General features: G+C 55.7%; 1 protein-coding gene across 14 annotated transcripts in view; it reads right to left on the reverse strand.

The window, feature by feature from the left end:
- The window catches only part of ASTN2 (astrotactin 2), a 324,948-nt gene that overhangs the window by 212,123 nt on the left and 84,877 nt on the right, over positions 1-27,948 (reverse strand). For all 14 annotated transcript variants that reach the window (XR_011089090.1, XM_068656627.1, XM_068656614.1 and 11 more), the window contains 3 exons: positions 25,506-25,890; positions 9,630-9,779; positions 2,011-2,118 (listed from right to left, as the gene is read on the reverse strand). Coding sequence is in view for 13 of the 14 variants with exons in the window: in XM_068656627.1 (XP_068512728.1) it covers positions 2,011-2,118; positions 9,630-9,779; positions 25,506-25,890 (643 nt within the window). In the remaining variant the exon portion in view is untranslated. The remainder of the gene's footprint in view (positions 1-2,010; positions 2,119-9,629; positions 9,780-25,505; positions 25,891-27,948) is intronic.

Here is a 27,948-nt window from a genome sequence, read left to right on the forward strand (position 1 = left end):
GAATTTCTCTCCTTGGGCCTGATAACTATCGCACGGCACCAGCAATGTCACGCAGCCATTGCAGAATCAATACGGGAACATCATTGTAAGAATTAACTGTATCTGACGATGCGTCCTTCTCTATTAGAATTATGATCTTGTCTAATTATGGATCTTTGCTGAACTTGTAATTATGAGTTTGGTACTGTGGCTTCCCACTAAGCTATTGCTTTCCTTCCACAAGGGATAGAGAAGTCAATGAAAGGATAATGGAAAATTCCTTTCAAGGATGCTGCAATGGCAAAATTTACCTAAACGGGAGGGAAAATACAATAGGGACTTTATGCAAGACAATTCCCTTGTTTACCCATTACTGAACACAAACAAAGGTGTTTTCTGCAGCATCGCTCAAGCCCTAACACAAATCTAAAAACCAGCTCTGCCTCCTGAGTTCCCCTCAAAGGCAGTCATCAAAGCTTCCCAGGTGAACAACTCCTCTTTCAAAGAAAAATAAATGTATTCTTCCCATTTATCTGTTCCTTTACATTTGCATACAAGAAGCATAAACGAACAACCCAAAGCCAATGTTCATGTCAGCAAGAATATCTTTGTACTGGGTGTACGCAGTGCAAGCATGTTTCAAGGCACTGGCAGAGCACTTGACCTAATGGGGATGGTATAAGGACACCAGGAAAGCAAAGCTGTGTTTGTTTTTCCTTCAAACACAATTTCCTGCTCCTTGCTTGGGCACCACCTCCCCCTTGCCAACAAAACAAAAACCAAACCCCAACCTCAGCAACTTTTCCGAAGTACCCACGGACTCGCCCACAGCCCAGGAGTTCAGATAACTCATTGAGAAAACAACTCTTAGTTTGCCACACAACCAATTTCTTCCTTGTTTTCTAAAACAGGCATCAAAAAGTCTTTCAACTCCTAATCCATCTATATTAATACTGCAACAAGTAACTTAAGTCTTGATTTCTCTCCCTGCTTTTCATCAAAAGCTCCTTTTAAACTCAGTGGGAATTTCTCATGCTTCTAAAACACGCTGGGGGAAAAAATAAAACCCGAATTCCTTCCATTCATCAGGAACAAACGCCATACGCCATGCACACGTGTGTTGATTCCAGTGTGCAATCATCAAGCTGATCATAGGTGTGGAGGCAATTTCACATTCAAATTAAACACATTGTGAGCATTTATCTGAATGCCTAATCACTGAAACAAACGGAGCCGCACTTGCGGCACTGGGCGCAGGCACCTACCTAGCACGCTGCTCTCTGCCAACGCCGGGCTCGGTTTGGAAAACCAACGGAGGGAGCAGCCCCCTGCACAGTTATTAAATCGCTTCCCAACAGATTTATTTCCTGACAGCAATTTTGCAAGTGCAGCAGCAGCAAGGCTTGCGCTGGCCTCCTCCAAAAAGACTGGGAAGTGGACAAAACGCTTTGGTATCATGGCACTGCAGGAAACATGGACACTGGTTTCGAACTGCAGCCAACAGTGCCACGTCTCAGCTTTGCTAACTCACAAAACCCTGGTCTGTAAATCCCTGCCCCGGCCCTCGTTTTGGATTCGTTCCTTTTAATTGCATCTGTGTTGGGAGGGAGCAGGGGAACTCCCCGTCGGGCAGGTGCTGCAGGTCCCAGGCAGAAGAGCAGCACCCAAAAAAACTTCTGCCCCTGAGCCACCCCAGCGCTGGCCTGGCAGTGGGATGTGGGAAAGGGGCTGAGGAGCCACTGCTTGGGCTGCTGACGTATTTAACATAACCAATGCCAGAAACGATCAGAGAAATATTAAGCACCTCAATGACACCGCTGGGAAACGTTACTGGTGGATCCTGATAGATCCTGCACCCTGCTGCATGGCGGACACGGCGCTGGGATGCCCTCACCATGCAGACTGCTCGCACGGCCCTCACCCACAGCCGCGTGGCAGCAGCCGGCATCGCCCCAGGGCAGAGCCACGGTGCTCAGCTATTTGTTTCTCTCTTACACCCATTCACGCCATGGGTGGCTGTTTCGTTCTTACCTTTGCTTCGCCTCCTGCTCCGGTACTGCTCGGTGTAGAAGGTGAGCTGGGTTTCATCGTCTGCCTCCGAGCCCGAGTTGCCTTTGGCGCGTCCAAACCCGATGCCACCTGCAAGCAGCAGAGCAGAGCAGATCAGTGCTGACAGGGGGCGTGCAGCAGCGCAAGCAGCGAGCTCCTCCGCACGGCTGGTGCCTGTGGGGTCCAGTAACGGTGCCTTTAGGGCCCCCACCACAGAGCGGGGGGCTGTTCCCCCTCCCTGCAGCATCAGCTCACCCCAACAGCCTCAGGACAGCCAGCAGCACGCATCCTTACGCTGCTTGCCAGGCTCCAACGCCATGAATATCTGGCACAAGCTCCACAAGGCGCTGGGCTGGTTCTCAAGCATCGAGGTCTGCCTGCTGAGGGAGCTGGGGACACTGAGGGACCCCCCTGCGTCCCCGTGCCAGCGCCCAGCTGCTAGGGAGGAGCAGGCATCTGAAAATCAGCACGGACTGGCAGAAAGCCTGCAATCCTAACAAAGTTTTGAGCAAAGAGGTCTCTGGGGGTTGCCAGTGGGCCTTTAAACTGCCATTAAAATATTTTAGTGTTTTTTAAAAATCCTTTATTCTGGGCAGAAGCACAATTTCTTGGCAGGAGGACGGAAAATGAAAGTGCTGCCTTCTGCCCTGGGAAATTCTTCACCGCCAGGATGATGGGTGGGCAGGCAGAGCCCCGGGGGCAGCCTGGAGCTCCCGCACAGGGGGATGTGCTGCTACCCCTCCGTGCCCTGACCCCACACAGCACCTTCAGGGCAGCAGGAGAAGGAAGGGAAGCAGCCCCAGCATCTCCATTCCTCCTGCAAGCAGCCGGGAGGACTCAGCGCTTGCACATAGGGCCGGAGACTTCACAGCCTCAGCGTAAGCCGCCCCCTGTCCCTCTTCAGACCTCCTCATCACAGCAAAGATCCCACTTCAGCATGCAGAGTCCAAGGTTTTGAGGGGCAATGCTGCGTGGTAAGAACAATACAGCATATTTTCATCAGGGAGAAAATCTGCCCCAGGTCCACGGGCTGCAGCCCTGCCAAGCATCCCCTCTGCAGCCCCACAGGGACAGCCCCGGTCCCCTCTGCTCCCAGCGGTGCCCAGGGGCAGGGACAGATGCTGACCACAAATTTTCCCTCTGGATGAAAGGAGAGGGGTGCAGAAAGGCACAGGAGCAGCTCTTGGATGCCCAGAGCTGGGCAGTGCCCACCGTGCAAAGCATCAAGGTGGAACAAGAAGCCCGGCGGCCAAGGAATGGCTCGGTGGTGATCCCTGCTGCTGTAAATGCTGCCGGGTGTTTGCTGTTCTACTGCCAGGTGTGATGAAGGCGTAGCTGTTAATTACCTTGTGTTACCTGGGTATTTTCATTATGGTCCTAAAAACACAGCAAGCAGCAGGAACGTGCTAATGCAGCACAGAGCGGCGATCAGGGCTGATGCCTCTGGCTGTGGTCTGGGACCCCCACCACAGCAGTGCCCCCCCGGACCACCAGACCCAGGACCTCGGTGTCCTCCCCACCCCACCGCACGAGCTGCTGGTGCCTGCTGCAAACGCCAGGGCCAGCAGGGAGCAAGCAGCAAGTCCTGGTGGGGCAGCAGGAACGGCTACAGCAGGGCTGCAAAACCAGCAACCAAAGCAAAACCCCTCAGGGAAGGACGAGGAGGGGAAGGGGATCAGGTTCTGCTTGGCCAGGCCCCGCTCTAACAGCGGTGAGTGCTGCCAGCCCGCATCCCAGCCCCTGCAGCTGCCCTGCGTTTGTTTGCCGGCTGCGTGGCGGTGATGGATGGCTCTGACATGTTGAATTACTCAGGCTGGATGTCTTCGGAGAGCTGGTGACAGCAATATTGCATTTTCTTATTACCCAGAACCGTGCAGGATGTCAAAGTACGAGAGGTGGGGACCCGCACGAGCCCACAGCAGACACAGCTCCTCCGACCCAGCGCGCGGTGCCCGGTGAGGACCCGCAGCACCGGGCAGGGAAGGGCTTTTATCCATCCCACCCGCTGGGGACACCGGGATTCATTCTGCCCGTGGTTTGCAGGGAGAAATGAGCACGCAGGATGGAGCAGTGCTGATCCGTGACCGATCCCACCACGACTCTGGTGGGCCCAGAGCCTTGCAGAAGCCTCCCCTGGGCTGGCAGCGTGTCGGGGCGCTGCTGCCAGCACGTGGAGCCCGGCCGGGATGCTCAGGGCGAGAGCACCAGCGCTGCTGCCATCTGCCTGCGGCCGCTGGGAGAGAAAAAAGACCCTGATCACTGCAACCGATCAGGGAAGAGTCCCTTCGACATGGGAACAACGACCCCGAGGCGCCTGGGACCAGCGATGCACGGGCAGTGCTGTGCTAGCAGCCCCCAGGCTGCCCGGGCTCCCCGCGGCGCAGCACTGCGCAGGAGCTTTTTAGGAAATAAGACCTGACGCCGTGCTCAGTTCCCAAAAAAACATGCCAAAAATAAAAAGACCACAAGATTTTGACTCCTGTTTTAGAGGTTTACATCTGCAAAGCACAGCAACGTGCTCTGGAAGGACTCGCAAACCCTGCTGCTGATTTCCCCCGGGGCTGGCACCCAGCGGCACCCCGGTGCAGCCCCTTGCCACCGACACCCGAGGATGGAACCGGACCACAAGGACGGCACCAGGAAAGCACCTGAATGCCCACGTCCCGTGGCTGGGACCAGCCCCGCAGCGACAGGCAGATGTCTCAATAAAGGTGCTCTCGTCACTAATCCTGTTTGCAGATTTACAAGCTCGCTAATCCCCTCAAACAGATCCCGGCTCAGCCCCGCGCTGGGCAGGGTGCGCGCTGCCGTTTCCGAGTCAGGCGTTCATTTAGATGGAGCGAGGCAAGGATCCAACACAAACACATCCCGTGGACGCATAATTAAAGAGTCTGTCGTTAATGAGCACCTCTTACAGCCCAGCCAGGGCTGCAGAGCCCCTGTAATTTGGGCACCTGGGGTGTCCGAGTGCAGGTGCACAGACCCCAGGGCTCCAGGCATCCTGCAGAGCAGCCCCAGCATTGCTCCCCCGGGCTGCTCGGGGGGGGTGGCAGGGCCACCAGCACCCCCACAGCCCCTCCACGGGTGACGGGACATAAAGCAGCCAGGAGGGTGCAGATTTTCTGCAATTTTCCTATTAAGAGGTTCAGCTGCTGAGCAAGAACTAAGGAATCGAGACGCAGGAGCTGCAGGCTCTGTCCTCCAGAGAGCCTTTTTGCTGGCCAGCCCCATGTGTGTTTTTTAAATGCATGTTTCTGTCATTAAAAAAATAATAAAAAAATAAAAATAAATAAATAAATAAAAGCAAACATGAAATTTTAAATCCCTCCCCCAAAGTCAGGAGGTGACGGAGCTTCCCACACACACGACCGGGGATACAGAGCAGATCACGGCTGAGTTAAAATTGAGGAAATAAGAACTGGGAGCTCTCCGGGCAGCTCCTGTCAGAGGCTCTCACAACCCCGGCCCTGCCTGCTGACATAAAAGGGTTTCCCACATCCGTCCCCTCCAAGAAGGGGCCAAACCCTGACCCCGCAGCTTTCGCTGCCCACGACCTCCCTGCAGGATGGTGGCTGCTGCCTGTGCCGCAAGCTGGAGCCACACAGCTAGGTAGGTGGGAAGTTTCAGGTGAATTCATTTACCCCCCAAAAGCGTGCCACAAAACTGAAATGCTGCCTACCCAAACGTGCCCGGAGAAAGGTAAATCAGAAGTGGAGAGGGGGGAAAAAAAGCACACAAACGTTTTCTCTTGAAATGTGGACAATCAATGCAAAAATGACAAAAGGAAGGAGCCTCTAAAAAATGAAGCACTCCGCTCAGTTTGTCATTGCAGCAGGCGTGTACACACACACACACACACACACACACACACACACACACACACGGGCACAGTTTCCAGTTAATTACAATTCTTCCTTCTCATCGATCTTCACTGTCCCTTCCCTGGCCCACACCGTGCTCCTGCAGCAGGATGTGCCCAGCTCCCTCCCAGCGCTCGCACAGCCCACGGGGGCACCCTCGGGGTCCACTTTCAGCAAGGAGCAGCCGAGGGGAGCTGGATGCTTTGACCCAGATGAAGGGAATGCCCTGTCTGAACCCCAAAAACCTCCCCAGCAAAACCAACAGCTCCATGGGACGGGGGGCAAAGGAAAGGAATTGCAAACGCAGCGGGGATGGGACAGCCTGCCTGAGCCAAGCCCTACCTGTGTAGGTTTTGGTAAGTTATGGCACAGGGCAGACCTCTAAAATGTATTGAGACACAGCCCTGACCAACACTAAATCGTGTCTCAGGCCCAACAACCTGTTAATCACTTATTTATTTTAAAAGGGGAGAGCACCACGGAGCTTTCTCATTGACCACGGAAGGTGAGACGAGCCGCGCACGGAGGGCAGGACGTCTTGGCCACCAGCCCCACCACGACGCTGCACTTTGGGACACTTTTTACCAACACAGCAATGTTTTTTTACAAATACAGCGATGATTTTTGTTTACAAATACAAAATGCACCAGTGGCCAGGGTGCTTTTAAGTGCCTACCCCAGGAGAGGGCACCAGACCCCGCTTGGAGCCCCAGCGTCACCCAGCGCAGCGCGACCCTGTCCTGCTGCTGGCCTGGGGACACCGGGCTGGGGGTGCCCCAGGTGTCCCCACCTTGGAAAAGTGCAGGTGGGTGAAACCCAAGACAACGAGGCTGCTCCAATTAGCACCGTAATTAATGGGCATCCTGCTAAAGAGAGCTGGGCTGGAAGAGTAATTTCATTTTATTTTTCCCTTCCATCTGATTTTCGAAATCTCTCCTTGTCAGCTCCGAGGGATGCCGGTGCCGTGCATCACGCACTACATCCACTCGGGATCTGCAGAGCCACCAGCGCTCCTGGCAGGACACCTAACCCGAGGAGCCCAGGGCACTCCCTGTATTACTTATAAACCCTAAATACAGCCCACTCAATAGAAGTGTTTGGGGAGAAAGTTTGTATGAAACAGGCATTAGAGAAAAAAAAAAAAAAGTGGTACTGTAAATAGAGAGGGGGGTTGGGGCACTTTTTTTTTTTGTTTGATTTTGGATTGTTTTTTAAAAAAGCAAAATCTTGGTAAAATACAGCCATTCCCAGAGCTGTTAGAAACCCTTAGTGCGGGATCAGAGGCAGTGGCAGGCAGCAGGCAGCGCTTTAAATGCTCTTAGCGGGGGGAAGCGGAGCAAGGCAGAGCTCATCCGAGCTGTCTGTGCTGGGCTGGGTGTCGGGTTTGTTTGTTTTCCACTGCGGTTTTTATTCCTCCCTTCTTTCCGTGAGGCACTCGGAGCCTTTTTGGAGCCTTTCTGCAAAGGAGGAAATCCTTTTGCTGAGAGCAGTTCCTGCCGAGCGAGCACTCCAGCTGTAGGACTCTGATGAGGTTAAGCATTAATTAAATCGAACCGCGAGGAAATAATTACACACACGCATCCGTCAGGCCGACTTGTCACTACCCAGTAACAAAGTTGGATGCAAACTCCATCAGCACAACTGTCATGTGGCTGTTAGAGGGAAATAAATGCATCCCAAACGGACAATTTCATTTAGAGAGAGGGAAAAAAAAAAATGGATTGCGAAGGATTAATGAGGCGAAGGGTTTGTGTTTGCAGTTGGATGTAAAATGCAAACATCCTACATCGTGATATCATCATTTAACCTTAATGTGCGGGAGCGCTCCGACTGCCTGCCCGCCGGAGGGACGATTAACGCTGGCCCTAAAACCCAAATTTCCGAATGGGAGGGGAGTGGAGGAGGCGTGGAGACATCGCTCCTGACCCCGCACAGCGCCCGGCCTCGCTTCACGTGCGGACAGAAATGGGAACAGGAGGGGAGGGGATGGGATGGTGCCGCTGGGAGCTCTTTGCTGGAGTTGCCAGAGCTGCTTTGGTTCTCAGGGCTCTTTTGGTGGTTTCTGGTGATTAAATCTTTGAAATTTTGTCAGGGAGGACTCCCATAAATCTCCCCTTAAAGTGTACGGGGTCTGGTATGCCCTAGAGCTTCCCACCATGTCCAAGGGTGCATGCACACAACCACCAGCGTGAGCGCTTCAGGGAGGAGCAGAGCCCCACGGAGCCACCGGCACAGAAAGCTCGGGGTGCAGGCACCATGCTCACCCCAAAAACCTGCTGCTGAAAGGGCACCCCGGCACACAGCCCCCGAGGGAACAGACGCTTTTGAGAGAGCAAAGCTCAGCAAGGGGCAGGGCAGGGAGATTTGTGGCCATGCAGCTGGGCGTGCTCTGCCTCCCAGGGGTCCCCGCTCCCTGCTGTAGCTCCCTGCTTTTTTTTGCCCCAAGGCAAAAAAAAAATCCCTTTCACAGCATGTAGCTGGCCAAACATGCTCCTGGGGGTGTGCAGGAGACCTCCTCCTGCCCGGGAGATCTTCTGGAGGATGCTCAGAAGACCTCAGCCTGCCCTGGGGCACCCTTGGGTGGGTGCAGAGGGTTTGGTGGGAGGCAGCGAGCAGCAGCAGGGAGCTGGGGCAGGCGGCACCCCAGGGATGGGGGCTCAGCACCTCGGCTGGGGGCTGGCTGCAGCAGTGTCCATCGTGCATCCTCCCAGCTCAGGGAGGACGAATCGACGTGCCCCACTAACGACCAGAAAGCCTCTTGCCTACGTGTGCTTTAAAGGGGAAATAAAATAATAATAATAAATAAATTAAAAAAAAAAAATCAGGGTAATTTCAGCAGACAGTCACTTTGGACCCTAAAACATGCCCCCCTCCTCCTCCCTGTATATGCTAAAATGCAGATATATGGGTTTGAATAACTACTAGAAAACAAACCAAATAATTTAAACCAGTTAAAGAGTCAGAACATTTTCTTCACACTAAGTGAATAATTTATGGGCAGAGCTGAAAAAAAAAAAAAAAAAAGCTCTCTCCAGGCCTGTATTGCAGGAAAATGTATCCAGAATAAAAGATCACATTTCAGACTCATAAATAAATGAAAAACAAAACCAAGAGTAAACAGAAAGCAAAGTATTTCCTCCCTAGCTCCCCACAGCGTGCTGGGCAGACACGGCCAGGCCCCCTCCTGCCTAGCCGTGGGGCCAAATCCTGCTCCGGGGCTGTGCCAGCCCACCTTCTCCTTTCGCTCCAGCCTGGTTGCCAAAGCTACACCAAGCCCGGCGGCACCCCAGCACGCTTTGCAGTGCCCTAAAACGCTGCTCCCGCCCTCTGCGTGACCCCTAAAATAAGTGCAAACTAACCAAAATACTGCGAGCACCGGCAGAGCGCGGTGAGGAGAGGTCCCAAGGATGCCAGCTACATCCAAAATGAGCATCAGCCATTTCTGCAGCTAAAGCCTTGCCACGAAATGGCATTTAGATCCCACAAAACCTTGTCTAGGCAGGGCGGCTGGGCAGGGAGCAGCCTCACACCCGACCCAGACGCATCCCTGGGGAGGACACGGGGTGGCACCGCTCCCACCCACCTCCACCAGCCCATGCAGAGGATGCTGCGGGGGGGTTCCCTCCTCACCCCACCACTGAGGAGCTCCAGGGGTCCCTCTGGGCCAAGCCCCTTGCTCCCTCGTGCCTTTTCCCCTGGGCCAAGCTGCCGGGACGTGGCACACCGCCAGCAGCAGCCTACCTCGGGGCCGGCTCCGGCGTTTGCGTCTCCCCACGGAGGTGCTGCGCAGCGCGGGCTGGAGCTGACCGATCTCGATGGGCGTGTTGGTGCGGAAGCTCTCCTTGAACTTCTGCATCAGGGACTCCACCGTCTCCTGCGTCACCTCGGGAGCTGCAACACCAGCAAAGAGACCATGGTTAGAAGGTGCCCCAGTGCCCCCAGCCCCAGCGGCACAGCCCTTTCCTCGGGGAGCCTCAGCCCCTTGGGGCAGCACGGGACACCAGCCTGCCAGGTCACCCAGAGAGCACCTCCCAACCCTTCCCAAAAACACAGAAACAAGCAAAGGAGGAGTTTACAGAAACTACTTTTTTTTTTTTTCATGTTGCTTTACAGCTCTCTTGATCATTCCTTGCTCCCTCCTGCACTCGGAAGCCCTGTCCCAAGGGTTTAAAGCAGGAAGGACCCCACCGGCAGCCACACGGAGCCCGCACCCCAACCCCAGGCTTAGCAGCTTTTGGGTTCTCCATTTACACTGCTCAAGCCCAGAAAAGACTTTGCTTCGATACACCACGGCAGGCTGGCTGATATTTATGCAACTGCTCTCCCAGTTCTCACCCCCCAGCACCCAGAAATACCTTTAAAAAAAAAATAACAAAACCCCTAAAAAAAGCAGAACCGCCCTGCCAAGCCCTCCACAGCAGGTAGAAAACAAAAATGCTTGCAAATGGCAAAGATGAAATTCAGAATCAAAAGTTCTGTCCTCCAGAAGGTCACAGAGGTCACTCAGGTTTAACAAACAGCCCAGCCTCCGTCAGCCCCCCAAAAAAAAAACATCAGTAGAACACCACGTCTGGCTCTGTCCCTATCGGAAGGCTCCTGGAGTCTCGGGTTGGCTCAAGAAGCTCACCCAGCCTGCAGAGCACCCATGGGGGCTGGTGCAGGCCACCCACGTCCTGCCCACCTGGGGATCAGCCCTGGCATTTTGGAGCTCCCCAGGTGATGCCCAGACCTATCGCAGCCCCAGCACAGCTGTGCTGGACCAGGAGGAGCTCGGGGTGCGTGGCTGCCCTGTGCCGTGGTCTCCGATCCCCCCTGCAGCTCGTGGGGAGCCCGTGTTAGTGCGCAGTGAGGAGGTGGCCGGGCAGGACAGGGCGTTTGTAATCCTCGACGAGGATTTGGCTCACACGAGGAGGCACAGAAGGCTCCAAAAGTGGCCATGCAGAGCCCCAAGCACGCAGAGCATCCTGCCCGCACTGCCAAGGAGGGCAGGGGGAGGCAGGGAGCAGAGGACAAAGCGTGCCAGCTCCAGGAGAGGGCTTCCAACTTCACAGCTCCTCCGGACAGCAGGGGCCCTGCAGCCCCCAGGTACCTGTGTCTGTCCCGAGGGATTGAAGCTTTGTGGCACCCCAGGGGGTTTCTCTATACCCGCATGCCCACAGAGGTGCTGCAAATTTGCCAAGGCTGTCGCAAGGGGATGGAGAGGAGCCACCCGGCTGCTGCTCCTCGTCTGCGCAGGCAAACCAGGAGGGCTCAGAGAGCTTCTGCATGAAGCCATCAGCCCGGTGCTGCCACACAGGGCGAGGATCAGACTCGCTGCCTGGTGAGCACTGAAGGTGGAAGCATTTCAGGAAAGCTCCAGAGAGATGTTGGCCTCAGGGAGCAGCCACGCTGCATCTCCCGATTATGTGACATCAGGTCCCCCAGGCACCACACCTCAGAGCCCCCCAAAGCCCCTTGAGAGGAGAGCTTCCAAACAGCAAGCACCACGGACCCTGCTGTATTGGATCTCCCTTCAGACATCACCCTGGGGGAACTAAAAAGCAGGGAAAGGTCCCAAAAGAGCACCTCGTGCCCTCCTCTGTGCTATTCCAGACAGCACAGCACGTGTCCCAGCACAGGGATGGATGCTGCGGGAGTGGTGGCCGGCAGCAGGCACGGCTCAGCCCCCAGCGTGGTGCCTGCAGGATGCAGGAAGGAGAAGGTGGAGATGTGCTTGCAGCTCACGAGGAACCATGGCGAGGTCGCAGCTCCTGCATGTTCCCTGTTCGGCTGAGAGGAGCCACGGGGTGACTGCTCCCCACCTGGCCACTGCGCTCTGCACCTCTGTCCGCAGCCATCCCGAGGCTCCTGTGCTCATCTGTGGGTAGCAGGGGAAGGGAGCAGGGAACGGGTATCGTCTTCATAGGGAGACAGCCAGAGCAGCCACCAGCTCTTTGCAATGCTACGGGTATTTAGTCTAACTCCAGGAAGGAGAGAGAGGAAACCCAAGGGTCTGACCACTCAACCCGTGTGCGCTGGCACATCCATGGCCTTTCCACTCCTGAGCTCTGGGGTTTGGAGCAATGCAGGAAAATGTGAAAATCCCCATGCCAACGTGATCTCAGCAAAAGGAATTTGATGTGGCCGGTGGGGCAGAACCAGAAGGAAACCCCCACTGACAACGGAAAGGTAGCTGTGCGTAAAGTGGCACAGCAACGGGAGGCACGGGTTTCCCCCGGCTTTCCCCCCACCGACACGCACACACTGCCACGGGTGGACGGAGACCTCGCAGCCACACGTGCTTGGCTCTGGACGCACCAGGACCACCGGGCAGAGCCCACCACTTGCCTCCTCTCCTGCCCCCAGCTCCCAAGGGGAAGGAGCTGGATTCACCGGGATGTAGCTCACACCTCGTCACCACTTCGGGAGTTTTCGAAGCCCCGCAGGGGTGGTGAGAACCGCCCCGGGGCTTGGCACAGCACCGCCACCATCTCGGTCTCATCGCATCCCAACAACGCCTCTGGCAGCACGGAGGCAGCCCAGCACCCAGCCGAAGCAGAGGAAACGCCGGGTTCCTCAGCCTCCGCAAAATCAGCTTCCACCTCCACCAGCGAGCTAAGGACACAGCTGAAGGTCGCCGTACCTTTGTAGAGCACATCACACATCGCACACCTCCCTCCTGTCCACCCCCGTACGCTATTCTGAAAGGGATTTGTTCTCCTTATGGCTCCCCTATTCGTTTGCACATCTCCCACAAAACAATTCAGCTCAATAGCCTTTCTTTCTTTCTTTTTCCTTTCTTTTTTTTTATTTTCTGGCACAAATTGCAGTGAGAAAATATGTTCTTTGGCTTAAAAATTACAAAACCCAAAAAGTCATCAGCGGAACAGTGTGAGCGGAGTTTGGGTAAAAATACACCACGACCGGGATGGGAAGCAGCAGCGTTTGTTCCAGCCTCCGTGGGACTCCCACTGCAGCGAGGAGAGCTGCGCCTGGGCTTTGGGGGTTGTTTGGGGGAGAGAGACCCAAACCAGCCCCTTACCTCCAGAAAGAAGCCCTCAGCCTTGCTGTTGGGATGTTTTAATGTCTCTGCACATCCTCAGAGGATGCTTGCTGGAGAAATGCCCTCAGCCTAAGCTCCTGCAGCCACAGAGCCCCTGGGTACACTCAGTGCCTACAGTGGGGAAGGATGAGGACTGGCAGCTTCTCTCCAAACTCAGCGCCTTGGTGAGATGCTGGAGAGCTGCACAGCCCCACAGCCCAGCGTGCAGCACGTTCAGACACAGCAGCGAGGCTCAGGAGTCCACAAAGGGAACAGCTTCACTGAGCGTCCCAGTCCTTGGTGCTTGGCTTCAAAGTTCAGGTCCCCGGAGCCATGAGCATCCCTGCCCTCACGCACCACCTGCACCCTCAGAGAGAACAGGGAAGGCAACGCCTGCGTGTAGCGGAGCCTCCCACGCTAGGTATTGAGCAAAAAGTATTTAAAAATATCTGGGTTTGTAAGCACCTGGTTTTCACGTTGCTCTCTTTGATTTCGGAGTGTCCAAGGGTCGCATATCGATCTCCTGGTGGTTAAGATGCTCCCAGGTTCGGAGGGGAGGCAGCAGCGAGAAGCCTGGCGAGCAGCTCGAGCGCTGCTCAGCTGAACACGCCGCTGCGCCGGGATCGAAATGCTTCACGAGAAGACGTCAAACTAAATTAAGGATTAACTGCAAAAGTTTGGATGCAATTAGAAGTCAAGGTTGGAGGGGTTTTAGCTCCTCATTTACTTTGACTTTTGCATTCCTTTCTGCTGGCCCCGTGACCACGCGCACGCTGCTGCCTCCGCATCTCAAGAGGCCAGCTCCTCGTGAGAGCAGCTCCTTCCCTCTCACCGACTGCTTCCAGCATTTTTTGACCAATTCACCTTCAGAGCACAGAGGAGGGTGCTCTCCTGTCAGCCACTGGTGCTCTGACAGCCTCACGTACCACTACAGCCGAAACGCGCTCTGTAAGCATCAGCTACGTTCAGTGGTTTAATACCAGTGTAATTGTTCCCTCTAAATCAACCCCCTGACTTTCCATAAGCTTATTTTGATGTTACTGGAGGGGCATTTTGGAGATTTCTATTTTACAAAGTATTTTAAGAAATCGACTTTCCCATCCTGCTTGGGATGAGCACGACTGTCACAATGCTGGAGGTTTCCACGTGCTGGGAGCCCTCCCTGCTCACCAGCTCTAAATAATGGGTGTTTGTTGTCTTCCGAAGCATGAAATAAGCAGCAGTGTTTGTTCTACAACTGGGATGTGGGCTGATTTCCAACACTGCCACACTAAAGGTACTAAGCTCCACAAAGCGGAGAGCTTCGCTAGCATAAAATTAGATAATTATGACAAAGGCTACGTGATAAAGGTAGGAGAGATTTGTATGACCATTTTACCCTTACTGGGACACCAGCACAGCTGGAGAGCAATGTCCTGCAACTGAGTACAGTGAATCCAAAGACCTAGGAAACATTAAAAACTACCAGGCCTGCTCTTTAGCCAGCCACCACTCAGCTCTGCCACCTCCTGCCTTGGGCAAGTGCCCCCGTCCCCATCGGTCCCCTGCTGTCCCCCCATGTGCAGCCACACAAGGTCCAAGCAGGACTAGGAGAGTACACAGCCAGCTCAGCAGCTGTATAAATAACCCAAATTATATATATATAAAATCCAAAATACATATATATAATATAAAAAATATTTATATAAGCAGGTATTTATTTTTATATATACGTTTGCACATATTTATAAACTTTATGTATATATACAAATTATGTATATACACCTGTGTGTCTCTAAATCAAAGCAAAGCACCAACAACCAGGTACAAATCAGGGCCCTGAGCACCTCCTGCAAAGCATACATCTCCAGGCCACCCCTGCGATGGCAGAGCGAGGCTCTCAACCTCTTCGGGAAGCTCTTTCACTCACAGGGGTTTTCAGGTTGAGCAGCACAGGGCCATGGGAACCCCGGGAGCATTTTGGAAGCAGGCTGGTATCCCATCTCAGCTTCCTCCTTCTTTTCCCTCCCTTCCCTTTTTGGCTGGGCTCTAAAATAGCAGATGTATACATTTCTTTACGTAGGCATTAATATACATTAATAGACTATTTTAGACGTTAATAAATCTCTTGCTACAAAAATAGATTTTTATACGTAAAGACCTGATTGGAATTGCAAATCGGCGGGGGGGTGGGGCGGCAGCAGGAGCTGAAAGTTTCATTCCCGATGTCTAATTTGAGGGAAGCCGAACAAACGCACTTTCCTCCTTCACACACTCGGCAGATGATGGTTCCCTGCCCCGCTCCCCACCAACTCGGCTCTGGGCTCGGAGCCAGCGCTGCCCTTATCTGGCACGAGGCAGGAAGAAGTCCTGATAGCATCGCAGGTTTTCAGCAGTCCGACAAACCCGAAAAAGTCTCCGCTGGCTTCTAACACGGCTCGGGGAAGGGGGACGCCGGCAGAGGCGTGCGGCACGGCGGGGACGCAGCTCACGGAGCCGCGGGGGCTGTGATCCCACCGAGGGGACAGGTTCGGAGGGTGCCACGGACCCCACAGCCCCCTGAGGTCTGGCTTGGACTCAGCATTTACCCGACAGAGAGCTGTGACCCTTATGGACATCTGGAGGTTTTTCTTGAGGAGATGCTCCTCTGGGCACCCCGCAGTGCCCAAAGCCGGCCGGGGTCACTCCGAGGTGCTGCAGAATCCAGGCCACAGAGGCTGACTTTAAAAATGCCTCGATGTTAAGAAAAAAATCAAAGATTTTCTTCCTGAGTAGCAAAGAAAGTCAAGCCTCGGGTGTAAACCCATCTGAGACAGACCATCTTTGGTTGGATGTTGCCAGCATCACTATTTGCTTTAAAAGTCCTTCAAGCAACATAGTCTAAAGCTCAGGAAGGTCAATGTGGCCACTGAGAAGACCCCGCTGGTGCTGCCCAAGCGTGCAGAGCACGGGGGGTTCTGTGATGTCCTCCAGGGGTCACGCCAAGAGGCACTGCACACAGCCACGAGCACACCGTCAGCTGTCCTTGGGCACGAGCTCAGCCAAAGCACCCGCACTAAATAAATTCTGGGAGAGCCCTCGCATTTCATCGCCTTCCTTCTCGCTTTTAGCCCACCACAAAGAGACAGAGCCCCTTTTTTTCCACGCTGATGCAGAGCCATTTGGCTGGCATGGCCCTAAGTCTGCTGTGGATCAGAGCAGCTCGGCTCAACCCAGGCTGCCGGAGCAGAGAGAGATCACAAAGCAAAGCCCGGGAGGGAAAGAGCGTTAATCCGGATCAATAAAACCCAGCTCTTCGCTTCGCCCCTCTTTTTGCTCCCATGCAAAGCTTTGCCAGTCCTCACACCTACACAGAGCTGGGGCAAACACCTGCAGGAGCAAACACCTGCAGCCTCTGCCCTTGCTCTGGGAAGCTCAGCAGCCCCTCGGGGTGCCGAGCACCCAGCCCGCAGGGTTGGGGCTCCGGAGCCCCCGGCAGCGCCCGCCCCGTGCCCCGACCCATCCTCATCCTCTCTCCAGTCACGGCGCTCAATCACTTCCCAGCTAATTGCCTCCACTCATGTGTGCAAACTAACCGTTTACTGGAAAATGCCACGGAATGTTAATTTCATTTGGAATTGGGTAATTGCAAAGCACTTCCTTTTTTTTTTTTTTTTTACGGCACAAAATGAATAAGCATTGTATTAATAGCGCCGCTCCCAGCGCCGACCACAGCCGCGGCCCCACCGCCGGCAGCTGGGAGTTATTGGTCACCCCTCGCTTTCCCCGCCGTGCTTCCTGCCACCTTTCCCTTCCCCTTGCCACGCTCCTGGCGTCCCATTTTGGTAATTAAGACAACGCGGCGTAATTATAAACACATTGCTAGAGATCAAACGCCCGCCAGCCACAGCCCAACAGCCCAGCTCTGAGCTTCTTCCTAGGGGGTGGCCGTGTTTGTGGCACAGCCCCCCCCTGACATTTCCAAGGCATTTATCCCCTTCACCCATTTCTCCTCCTGATGGGGACTGCAGCAAGGAAAAGCCCCTGGCAGGGGGATGCTGCCCCACTAAGCCTGCCCCATTTCCTTCCAGCCCAGCACCGAGAAGGTCCAGGCCACCCGAGACTCAGCTTCCCCCCCTCCACTCCCACCTTTTATTTTATGAGGCACCATAACTTTTTAGCTTAGGCAGCAAGAAGAGAGCAGAGAAGATGGGCAGACCCTCGGCAGCAGCCAACACTCCTCAAGTTATAAAATAATTGAAAACTTAAATAAAAACACTCTGGAGGAAACTTCCCCGTTCGGTGCTAATGGGCACACGAAGCAGCCCAGGGTAATGTTGCGTGGCAGGGAGGAGAGCTCCTGGCTCCGAGCAGCGCTGACCTCCAGCTTTCCTCATCCCACATTCCCCAAATTGGAGTAAAACCACCCCGGGGAGCCCCGCTGCGAGCCCACCGAGGGCAGGAGGAAGCCTCAACCCTAGGTGGCCGAGGAAACCCAGCGGGAGGACGAAGCTGGATGTGGCAGCACCTGCTCGCCTCAAAGCCCAGGCTATGGGAAGTAAAAACCCTTCGGAAACACCGGCACCAGGCTGAGCTCAGCAGGACCAAGGCCGTAACTCACCGGGGCCTTCAGCGAGCGGTGATTTGAAGCCTTGTTAACGAGCTCCCTGTCCCGCCAGCCCTGCAGGGGGGTCGCTGCCGTGTGATGGATGGGGCTGCGAGGTGCCGGCAGACCCCAGGGCTGCGGAGGAGCCCGGCCCCGATCCATCTTCTCGGGGACAGGCTGGAAACATGAAGGAGCAGGGTGGCGGGGCCAGGTACAACACGACCTGAAGGGAGAGGGCACCCCAACAGAGCCCAGGGTGACAAAGCACCAAGTGCCACGTGCCCAGCACCCGGGGCTAAGCGATCCCCGTGCTCCCAGGCAGTGACACGAACCCGGTGATGCAGCCCCGGGGGCTGCCCAAAGCTCACCAGCACCTATCTGCTCCCATCAGAAATGGGAACGTCGCACGTTTTTCTCCCTCCTTGCAGCCTCCATGCTCCCTCTCCACATTCACTCTGGCTTCAGGAGCCAAAGGCAGGTTTTTTCCATGCTGACACTGTGTCATGGATGGGAAAACAGCTCCAGCCCTCCCAGCTCCACTGCACTGCACGGTGCAATGCACCACGAAGCAGTCCCAGCATGGAAAACCCCGGAGGGGAGGACACTCCAGATCCCACAGGGTCTTCCGAGGAGAATAAGCAGCCACCACACGGACTTTTCAGAACTTGCATCAGGCAAAAAAAACTTCTCCAAGCTAATCCTGGTCAGCGGCTGGCCCACAGCCCCGCCGTGCCGTTAATAATGCAGCACGTTATCAAACATTCATCGGCACGCACCCAGCGAGGAACAACGCGGGCCTGGCACCCATATAAATATAGCTCCTGATGGCTTGTTTTCCTTGGACAGCCAAAACTTCACAGCTCATCTTCTCTGAGCTGGTGATTTTGCCTGGATGAAAAGCACTTTGGACACCCAGGGAATTCAGGGCTCCTGCACGCAAAACTGCCACGACAGCTTCAGCAGGCGCTGAGGGGCTGAGACGGTCCCACAAAGCCTACAAAACCCAAAGCTAAAAGAGCTGCTGCCCTCGGGGAACCCAAGTCACCGAGCTTTGGCCATGACAGGGGATCACAGCGGGTTCTTCCCTTTGCACCGAGCCACCTGCCTGGCTGCAGGCTCGGGCTGCCACAAAGCCCCGAGACGCCAGCAGGGTGTCACGAAGCAACAAACCCTTGGGGATGCTCAGCGAAATGCTGGCAAACTAAAACACCCCGTTTTGTTTTCCGTTCTCTACGGCATCGTCAGAAGCCGATTTTCCTTCTGCTTCTTCCCTCCTCTGCCTCATAAAATCAGCGAGTGGGGTACAGCGAAGGGAGGGGAAGACAAACAACGACAAAGCTGCCACATCGGGAATCTGCCCTAGGACCCCTTTCTCTACAACGATGTTTGCTGGGCTCCAGGAGCAGCCCTGGGCAGTCTGTGAGATGTTAAAGCCTTCCCTGGGTGCTAGAGGGATGGCATCGCCCTAAAACCAAAGGGCCCCATGGCACACCCGGTCCCACCTCTGCAGCCGGGCCCCCAGTCTCTCCATTTCAGCAATGCTCTCCAATCAGTGGGAATTAAGCACATGGCACTTTGAGACAGCCTTAATTGCTCTGATAACTACAGGCACTAGCTAAGTGTGTGCTTAAATGCTTCCCTGAATCAGGATCCATTTCCTGCCCTGTTGGGTCTTGTTTATTTTGATTTAAAAATAAAAAAAAAATAGATCTCGCAGTTGGTTGGCTGTGTTTGCGGTGTGGAAGCGGAGGATTGCAGGCAGCCCTCTGCACCACGGCCACACGGGCTGCGTGAATATACATTTTTCAAAGGTCTCTGCAAATTACACAAGGAGCTGCTGAGGATTAGGTCCGGGAAAAGCTGATCAAATACAAAGAGGGTCATGATCCCATTAGGCCCCTGAAAAGAAGATAAAGCCCCGGGATGCATCAGACGCCGGCCTGACGCACTGTCCCATTTTCCTTTCCAGCCCCAGCAAACGTTAAGCCATCGTTTTATTTATTACAGGCTCGGGAAGCCTCTGGTTGGTGCTGTGCCTCCCGGGGGCCCTGCATCTGCCTGCAGGAGCAAAGCCCAGCGCCCAGCCCCACCGCAGAGGTAGGGGCACCTCTGTGGGATCTCCACCAGGGAGGACAATGTCCTACCCCTGCCCGCTGCGGGGCACTGCCTCCAGCTCCGTCCCCATCTCTAAATCCACCTCCAAACCCCTACAGCACTCTCCTGTTTGTTTTAGGAGCAGCACCTCCAGGACACAGAGCAACTACCTGCCCTATTGCTCCGTATCTTGGTCTTCCCCTTCTCCAGCCTCAAAAATCCTAATCTTGGCCTGGGGAGCACATCCTCAGCCCACATCGGACCCCTCCTCCCCTTCCCCTGTGCTGCCGTCCTGCATCCCTGACCCTGCCAAAATTATTCTCCTTTGGCGCCTCCACCTTACAGAGAAACCCAAGAGCAGTTTGGCCATGAAGTGTCAGGACCATGACCTGTTTCATCCCCATTTCTCCCATTTCCCTGTGCTCCCTGGCCCGCTGCTCCCACTCCTCAGGCAGAGCCCCCTGTAGAAAAGCAGCCCCCCCCCCCAGGTCCCAGCCCCAGGGGAAGCTCAGGCAGCCCCGCTGGATAACAGCACCTGGTGAGGTTGTTCCCATACCTGAAGCAGATGGATTTAGACCTCTGCCCTACCATTTGTAACTTCTTTTGCCCTTGTGGCACCTGCTGTGGCGACCTTCTCCGGGTCAGAGATGAGGAGCAAACACGAAGGGACGTGGCCACCAAAGCAGGCGGTGGCACCAGGGCTGGATCCACCTCTCCAGGCTCGCTCCCGCTGCCAGAACAACTCCGAGGCAGGCTCAAAGCCTCTCGCTCTCACTACAGAGAAAGGCACGGATTAAGTGAGAGGAACTTCAGAGATTTGCCACCTTAACACAGCGGGTTAGAAGAAAGCCCAGGAGATACTGACTGCACAGCCACACCTCCGATGTGCCTGCGGCGTTAATCGCCGGCACTGCCCTGCCTCCTGTCTAGACTGGGCGGCCCTACCCAGCCTGCGCCGAGGCGAGCACGAGGACCTGCTTGAAAAGGTTTTTTATATAGAGAGATATATTTTTTTTTAAGATGAAAGAAAGAAAGAAAATAAAGAGAGGTCTTTTGTTGCAGACTGGAATTGCTGATATTTGATTTCCAAGTCTGAGATCTATTTTCTGCTCCGCTTTCACCAGGCAGGAGTTTGGGTTCGGCAGTCTCTTCTCCGTGCCCGACTCCTGGCTTCCCAATCCTTGGAGGGTCCAGGGAACCCACGGACAACCCCACAGGCACCTAGGGACATCCCCACCTGCTTGCTGGGCTTCAACTGCCTTCGTTTATCAGCTCCATCTAAACATATCCAGCGCATCCCACCTGCAGCAGCGTCAGCCATACCAATGGACTGGGGGGGCCAAACCCCTCAGAACAGGGCTTGAGAAGCAGAAGCGAAGCAATTCTGCCACTGAGGGATAAAAGAGTGCTGGCAGAGATGACAGCCAAGTGTGCTAACAGATCAAAGTGAGTCGGGAATTCCCACAGGGCTGGAGAGCTTGGGGCCATCTGCTTGGGAAAGGCGAGAGAGCAGAAACCCTCAGGAGCACGGGATGGGAAGCACCTGGGGAGATGGGGCACGGCACAGAGAGGCAGCGAGGACACAACCATGGCCCGCGCAACTTCACCACTAACTGCAGGCTGCTTCGTACGCACGGGGACTGGGTTTGGACAGGTGACACCCACAAGGCACAAACCCTGCCGAGATCTTCTAATTGCCAGTGATAACCCCAAACCACAAGGAGACTGTGTGGCTGCTTTTCCATACCGACACAATAGCATCCTCTTGGCTAATTAGAACCGGTTATCACCTCCTCCCTCTACTTCATTTTATTGTATTAATAAAAAAGAGTACTTTCCTTCTTAAGCTGCCTCAGATTTCTCTTCTGTCTAAATTCATCTGGGCTCTGAGCAATGTCACCGGGTCAGCTTGTGCTCCTGCTGCAATTCTAATTTTGTCAGCTTTCCATTTTCTAGGGAGTTGGGGGATTTTTCTTTCTTTCTTTCTTTTTTTTTTTTTTCCTTCCCCAAATCAAAAATGATTTTGCATAACAGCAATAATGTTAATGGCCCTGCACGGCGCATCCAGATTATAGGCTGCGGCTGGGGAGAAATAAACATCTCATCTTTGCCCTGCTGTTTATCTACCCGCAGCAGAGCCCGGTATCAGGTCAGAACCTGTAATTTCATTAACTTTATCACTCAGACACGCTCGTTGCTGGATGTCGTTATTCAGCACATTGCTCCCCTGGTTGTTTGCACCGGGCTGCACTTCGGGTGCTCCGGCAGCATGAGGGAGCTGCCCTCTCAGCAGCGCCGCCTGAGAAGGCAGGAACGGGGAACATCTGGCTCAGCGCACCCGTGCTCGGCTCACACATGGTTTGGGAAGCAGTTTACCTGTGCTGCCTGAGCTGCCGGGCTGGGCAGGGACTTCTCTCCCATTTTTCATGGCTGTACCTTGTGGAGATGTCCAGCGTGCTTCCCGCCTGACCTGATAAATACAAAAGCATCGCACGGAGCAAAAAACACTTCCTTGTAGAGAGGGTGATTGAGCCCAGCAGCCCAGGGCACGCAGCACGGTGTGCGTGGATCCCAGCGGATGGAAAGCTCCCAGCACCTGCACATCAATCACTGCCCAGCACCTGGGGGAAGGCAAGCGGCACGAGCAGGTGGAGGGCGAGCCGAAGCGCTCCATCTTCATCGCGTGTGCCATCCCTGGTAATTAATGCTGGGGACTGACACTTGAAAGAGCCTTTGGTGACAGCCCCGGCGATGATACCGTTTGGAGCCCGCTGACAAGCCCCAGTTGATGTCTTATCACAATGCTACACGCCGGGAGTGGCAAGGGGAGCTTTTCCCCGGGGTGCTGATGTGCCCCGTGTCCACGGGCACAGCTCCTCGTCCGTCCCTGGTAATTGCACCCAAACCCAACAGCCCCAGGCCAGGCAGCGGGGCCATGGAGGCAAGGCAACTGGGGAGACCCAGCATCAGACTCCAGCTGGGATTCCCTTGACTCATCCATCTCAAATCCACCTATAAAATTCTGCCTGAAGAGCCCTGATATCCCCCACTGGGGATCAGCAGGTCCGCGGTGTCCGCTCCATCCCACCCGCAGGTCCCCGGGGAAGCCCAGCTGCATCTGCTGCTCGTGGCCAGGTGGCAGCAGCTGCGGCTCCTCGGACGTGTCCCACATCTCCACAGCTCCCGAGCACGTGCAAGCCAGCCAGGAGGGCAGGGAATTTGCATTTCTGGTCTAGGAATCCGGCACCCGGACCGCCTCATCCCCGATGATTCAGACTCTGTCTGGGCAGCTTTAGCGGAGAGGAGCAAGCAGCGCACACCGCAGCTCGGCTGCTTCAGCAAAGCCTCATCAGAGAGGGGAAGGTGACCATGGGGGAGGAAACCCATGGCGAACCAGCACGGTTTTCAGTGACCAGAACCAGAAAGGGACAAACATGCCCCACGTCAAGGCACGAAGCATGACGGCCTCACGGGCTGTAGCGGTGGGGGCAGCAGCCCGGCACGCAGCCCCAGCTCGGGGGTTTTGCAGTCAGCATAAAAACGACTTTATTACCCGTTCCTGAAGCCCTCAGATAGTTTAATATTCTGCCCTAGATCTTGTTTACTATTATGTTTTGAAGAGCACTGAAATGCAGTTGCTGCTGTCTTCCCCACTCATACAACTCTAAATAATTTATAGAAAAGCAAAACAAAGAAGATAATATGAAAGAATAAAAGAGGCAGCTCCGTTACAGCATATGAAGGCCTTCATTTGTTCGCTCCCGCTAAGCAGAGGGTCGGGGAAACATCTATTAACACGGCAGGCCTGTGAGAGCCAGCTGCACACAAAGGAGGACGCTAACAGGGATGCTCAGAGCAGCACTCGAGGACGGCAGGCGGACCCCTCCACGGCTGTTTGAGCAGCGACAACCATCGCTGCTGCGATCACCTTGCCTAAAAGAGCAGAGCGTAAGGAGCATTTCGTGGGTGGAGGAAACAGCCTCAGACACCACCGAGAGCTGCCACGCTTGGGGGAGCTGCCTTCCAGGCACGATGCATCGCCGGGGCTCTGCTGCTCAGCCCCACGCGCCGCGGTGTGAGGGGTGGCAGGAGCAGGAGCTGAGCCCAGCGGTCCCTGTCCCCATCCCTGCCAGCACGGGTGCTCCAGCGGGGACCACTCAGCCTGTATGGGAACACCACGCTGCCCGGGGGCACGTCCTGGTGGCACCCTGCGAGCAGAAAGCCCCGTTCACCCCTGCGCCCATCCTTCTGCTGGAGGCGCTCAGCAATTAGCGCTGCCTCGTTGTTTCTCCAGCTGCATTTTGCCCTGCTGCAGGTTAACTGCATTAAACCGCTCCTAATGACACGTCGATAAGTAGAGGTGGGTGATGCAGCTTCCCAGAGACAGGTTTTAAAAATGCAGGCAATCAAAGGCACATTAGCCCGAGTACTCTGGGGAAAGTGCTGCTCCTCTCCGTGCAGGAGGAACAGCCGCGTCCGATGGCACCGGGCCCTGCCTGCCCTGTCACCTCCAGCCTTTGGCTGCCCCAGCTCCGGGTTGCTTTGCCCACAGGGACCCAAGCTGGGACTGGAGCTCCTCCACGCCCCAGCACCTTGGGGAAGGCATGAAGCACCCCTTGGGTAAGGCATGAAGCACCCGTAGCACCTCGCCTGCAGCTGCCAGGGGGTCCAAACCTCTCCAACAGGCACATTACCCAGCTCCACGCCTCACAGCGCACACAGCACCATGCAGGCAGGCACTATAACAGCCAGAACCCACACGTGTATAATTTTATAGGCTTCAGATGCTACATAAGCTGTGCCTGCCATGCCCTCTGTAACAGGCTAAGCACCACGGGCAGGCAGAGTTCACACCTGAGACCTGCCACATCCCCACGGGTTCAGCGCCGCCGTTCTTCCCGCACGGGGATTTCTCTGATCTGCCATTCCCAGCTCCTCCACGCACATCTCAAATCTGCAGCCCTGATCACATTGTTTGTGGATGACTCCAGGCTCGTTTGTCTGACTGCTCGCAGAATGAGACACGAGGAATGTTTTTGCTGCTCCCGGAAAACACAGCCTTGTGCAGCGGCTCTCAGAGGAGCATGAGGCTCAGCGGGGCCCTGCCACACCGACACGTTTGCCAGCTAGAATTGATGCACTGCTCGACAGCGAGGCGATCAGCATTTCTGCCACTCAGAGAATAAAAATCGGTCTGATTGATGCCCCCGTGCCAGCACTCACCACCAGCAAGAAGCCAGGAGGCGTCCCAGCATTTCCGTCCTGCTCAGGAGCCTGGCACAAAGGCTGAGCAGGAGCAAACCTCATCAGCACTGCTGGAGGAGCAGGAACGGCTGCTGAGGTACTGCACAAACCCATGGCAAAGGAGCAAATCCCCCTGCTTGGGTGGTAAACGCTACCTCTGCTCCCCAGCCAGGTATCCTCCAAACCTCAGGGGATTTCACAGCAGTCCCTGCCGCTGCCGGCACCAGATAGGCCACCCAAGCCTGAAATGAGAGCTGTCAGCTTTCTGTCTGATTGTGCTGGGCCAGCTCTCACTGGAAATGGGAGACTGCTTTGGGGAGAGGATTGGGCAAAAGAGACAGGTCACGTCCTAGGGAGCCACATGTCTGAGCCCCTCTTAGCAGCCAGCCCCTGCAGCACCCGAACCTCCAGCACGGCGCAGCAGGGTCACACTGCGAGACCAGGGACAGCTGCGGGCTCACAGTGTCCCCAGTTTCCCCAGCACCAGCCAGCACGGAGTCCCCTCTCATGGCAGACAGCTTCAGGACAAGGTCTGCAAACCACCTCGAGGATCAAAGTTTAGGACAAAACCCTGTGAGAGAGGTGATTCCCCTCCCTCCAGCCCCAGGATCCTCCTCTCTCAGTGGCCCCACACAGGGCAGACACCCTGGCAGGGGACGGGGAGAGGGAAAGAGCAGGGAAAAAACCAACAAACCTTTTTTCTCATAGTCGGGCTTCTCCTCCCCGCCTCGGCCCAGGCTCTCCAGCGTCCGTGTCACCTGGCTGCCAAATTCATCCTCCCTGGTGCTGGGCTCTGCCCGCCGCGGCGTCTCCTCCTCCTCCTCGTCCTCGTAGTCATCCAGGATGGGGGTCTCGCGGATGGGCACCCCGATGACCGAGTTGTGGGCCTGCAGGCGCGAGTTGCGGAAGCTCTCGCGGGCCTGGGGGCCCAGCAGCACGGAGGGGATGTAGTGGATCTCGTGGGTGGCCTCGGTGCTGGCGCTCTTCTGCGGGATGCGGCGGCGTTTGTGCCAGCGCCGCTGGGCGTACAGGGCCACCGTGAAGACCAGGAGCAGCAGGAGCAGCGCGATCAGCCCACCCTGTGGGACAGCAAAGAGCACACGTCAGAAGGTGTGGATAGGGGTGGGGAGGAGGTGCTGTGACCAGCATCCACGAATACTTTTCCACTTCCATCTCCAGAGCATCCTTTCAGCAACCCAGAGCCCACCTGCGCTCTGCAAGCCCCGTGCAGGTGGGGACGTGCAGACCCTGGGTGCCCTCAGGCACAGACACAACCAACCCTGTGCGCCCTGCCCACGGAGAGGGGAGAGAGGTGCCTGCACCCCACCTCTCGGGAGCAGAGCGAAGCTTTAGAACAGCCCAGCAGCCAGGGCAGGAGCAGCGAGGTCTCCGCAGGGACCCCACGTTTTGCACAGAAGGCTGTGCAACAACCGGCACCGCACAACTGCTGCTCCTCAGGGCATGGTTACCCAAAGCCATTCAACATTCCTGCTTGTACCAGCCCTGTTCCTCCTTTTGGGAGCTCCAGGACAGGGCTGCACAGCCACAAGTGATGAAGGCAAGGAGCACAAGGGGCCAGCCTCCATGTGTTGTTCTCACCCCCCAGCTGGGGCTCCTCTCACGCTGCCGCTCTGTGGAGCACCTCACGGCCACATCCTGCACCCAAACCCTTGGCTCTCCAAAACAACCATGATCCCATCGATCACAGCAACGTTATTTAAACTCTTTCCTCTTCCATCCTTGGGTAGCATCCCTCAAGTCACCCTCAGGCCACAGCGCATGCCCCATGGCAAAGCATTCAGTGACTTGGCAGCGGTTTTGTGGGGTCAGCAGCAGACCCCCGGGCACACCACCACCTATTCCAGACCACGACCTTCCCTACCAAGCTCTTCGTTTCATCCAGCTCCCACCTACATCACCAACAAAAAGACATGCCACCACCTAAAAGAACAAACTTCCCCAAAATCAACGTCTCCATGGATGCGGCGGTGCTGGGAAGCACAGGAGGGCCCAGCTCTGCCCCTGGCTGCTTGGGAGCTGCGCCTTTGCCAGCTTTGAGCCTCTCCATCTCTGCGCAGCACCGAGGCATTTTTATCCCGTGGCAGACAAGCAAAGCAAGGCACGTAAATCAGGCACGGTGCGAGCAGTCGGGGCTTTCCGGCGTGACATGTAGCAGGCAGGGCAGGGCAGGCATTTGTTTGGCAGAGGGAACGCCGCGGCTGGGAACTTTACAAAGCATGCAAGAGCAGAGCAAAGACATGCAAATATTTCTTCTGCATTCGATGCAAAACACGGCGCCGTGCTCAGACTCATAAAGAGGATGGGTTGTAAAGGGGCGTCGGCAGAAAGGAGCCGGCTGGGAGGCGGCGCTCAGGCAGCCCTGGGGACACGGGTGATGGGCAGCGATGGGCAGGGTGGTGCTGGGGGCATCCTGCACGCCTGGGGCAGGGCTGCGGGCACAGGACAGGGAGGGGGGACAGGGAGGGGAGACCCCAGCCTGGCACTGCAGGCAGGAGCCTGGTGCGGGGTCTCGCAGCAGCAGCAGCCCGCTCCCCTCCCCTCCCCTTCCTCGTCTCTTCCCTAATTGACACTAATGGGAGACTGGCGGGGGGATTGGGGATGACATTGCTCAGCGCTCAGCGTGACTCTCCCAATTTAGCTGATGTGCCATCACAAACGGCAACGCTTTAGCGGCCAGGAAGCACACCAGGGAGCAGGGCAGGGATCACTGGAGCTCCTGAAGGGCCCCTCCTGCACAAGGACCCCCCCGACCTCCCCTGATCAGAAGCAGCAGTGCACTGCCGGGGGCTGCACAGTGCCTGCTGCACGGACATCCCAGAGCAGCCCCAAACCAAGGCTGCTTCCTCAGAAGCCTTGTTTGCATGAGAGAAACCATGGCACAGACCCTCCGAAAGCAAACCCCAGCGAGAAGGATGCAGCAGAGCCACAAACCTGGAGGCAACAAACCACGCAGCAAAATCAGGTCTGCCTTGGAGCTGTACTTAGAGCGAAGCAAGAGCTCTTGTGTTATACAAGTGTTTAGGAACAGCGCTTGCTGATGTGACTACTGGGAAAAGCCCTCCCCAGGTCCCCAAAGACAAGCCCCAGGAGCCCCAGGATGGGAACCACCTGCACTG

Source organism: Anas acuta, chromosome 20 (genome assembly GCF_963932015.1).
Source record: "Anas acuta chromosome 20, bAnaAcu1.1, whole genome shotgun sequence".
In the NCBI taxonomy this organism is placed as follows: domain Eukaryota; kingdom Metazoa; phylum Chordata; class Aves; order Anseriformes; family Anatidae; genus Anas; species Anas acuta.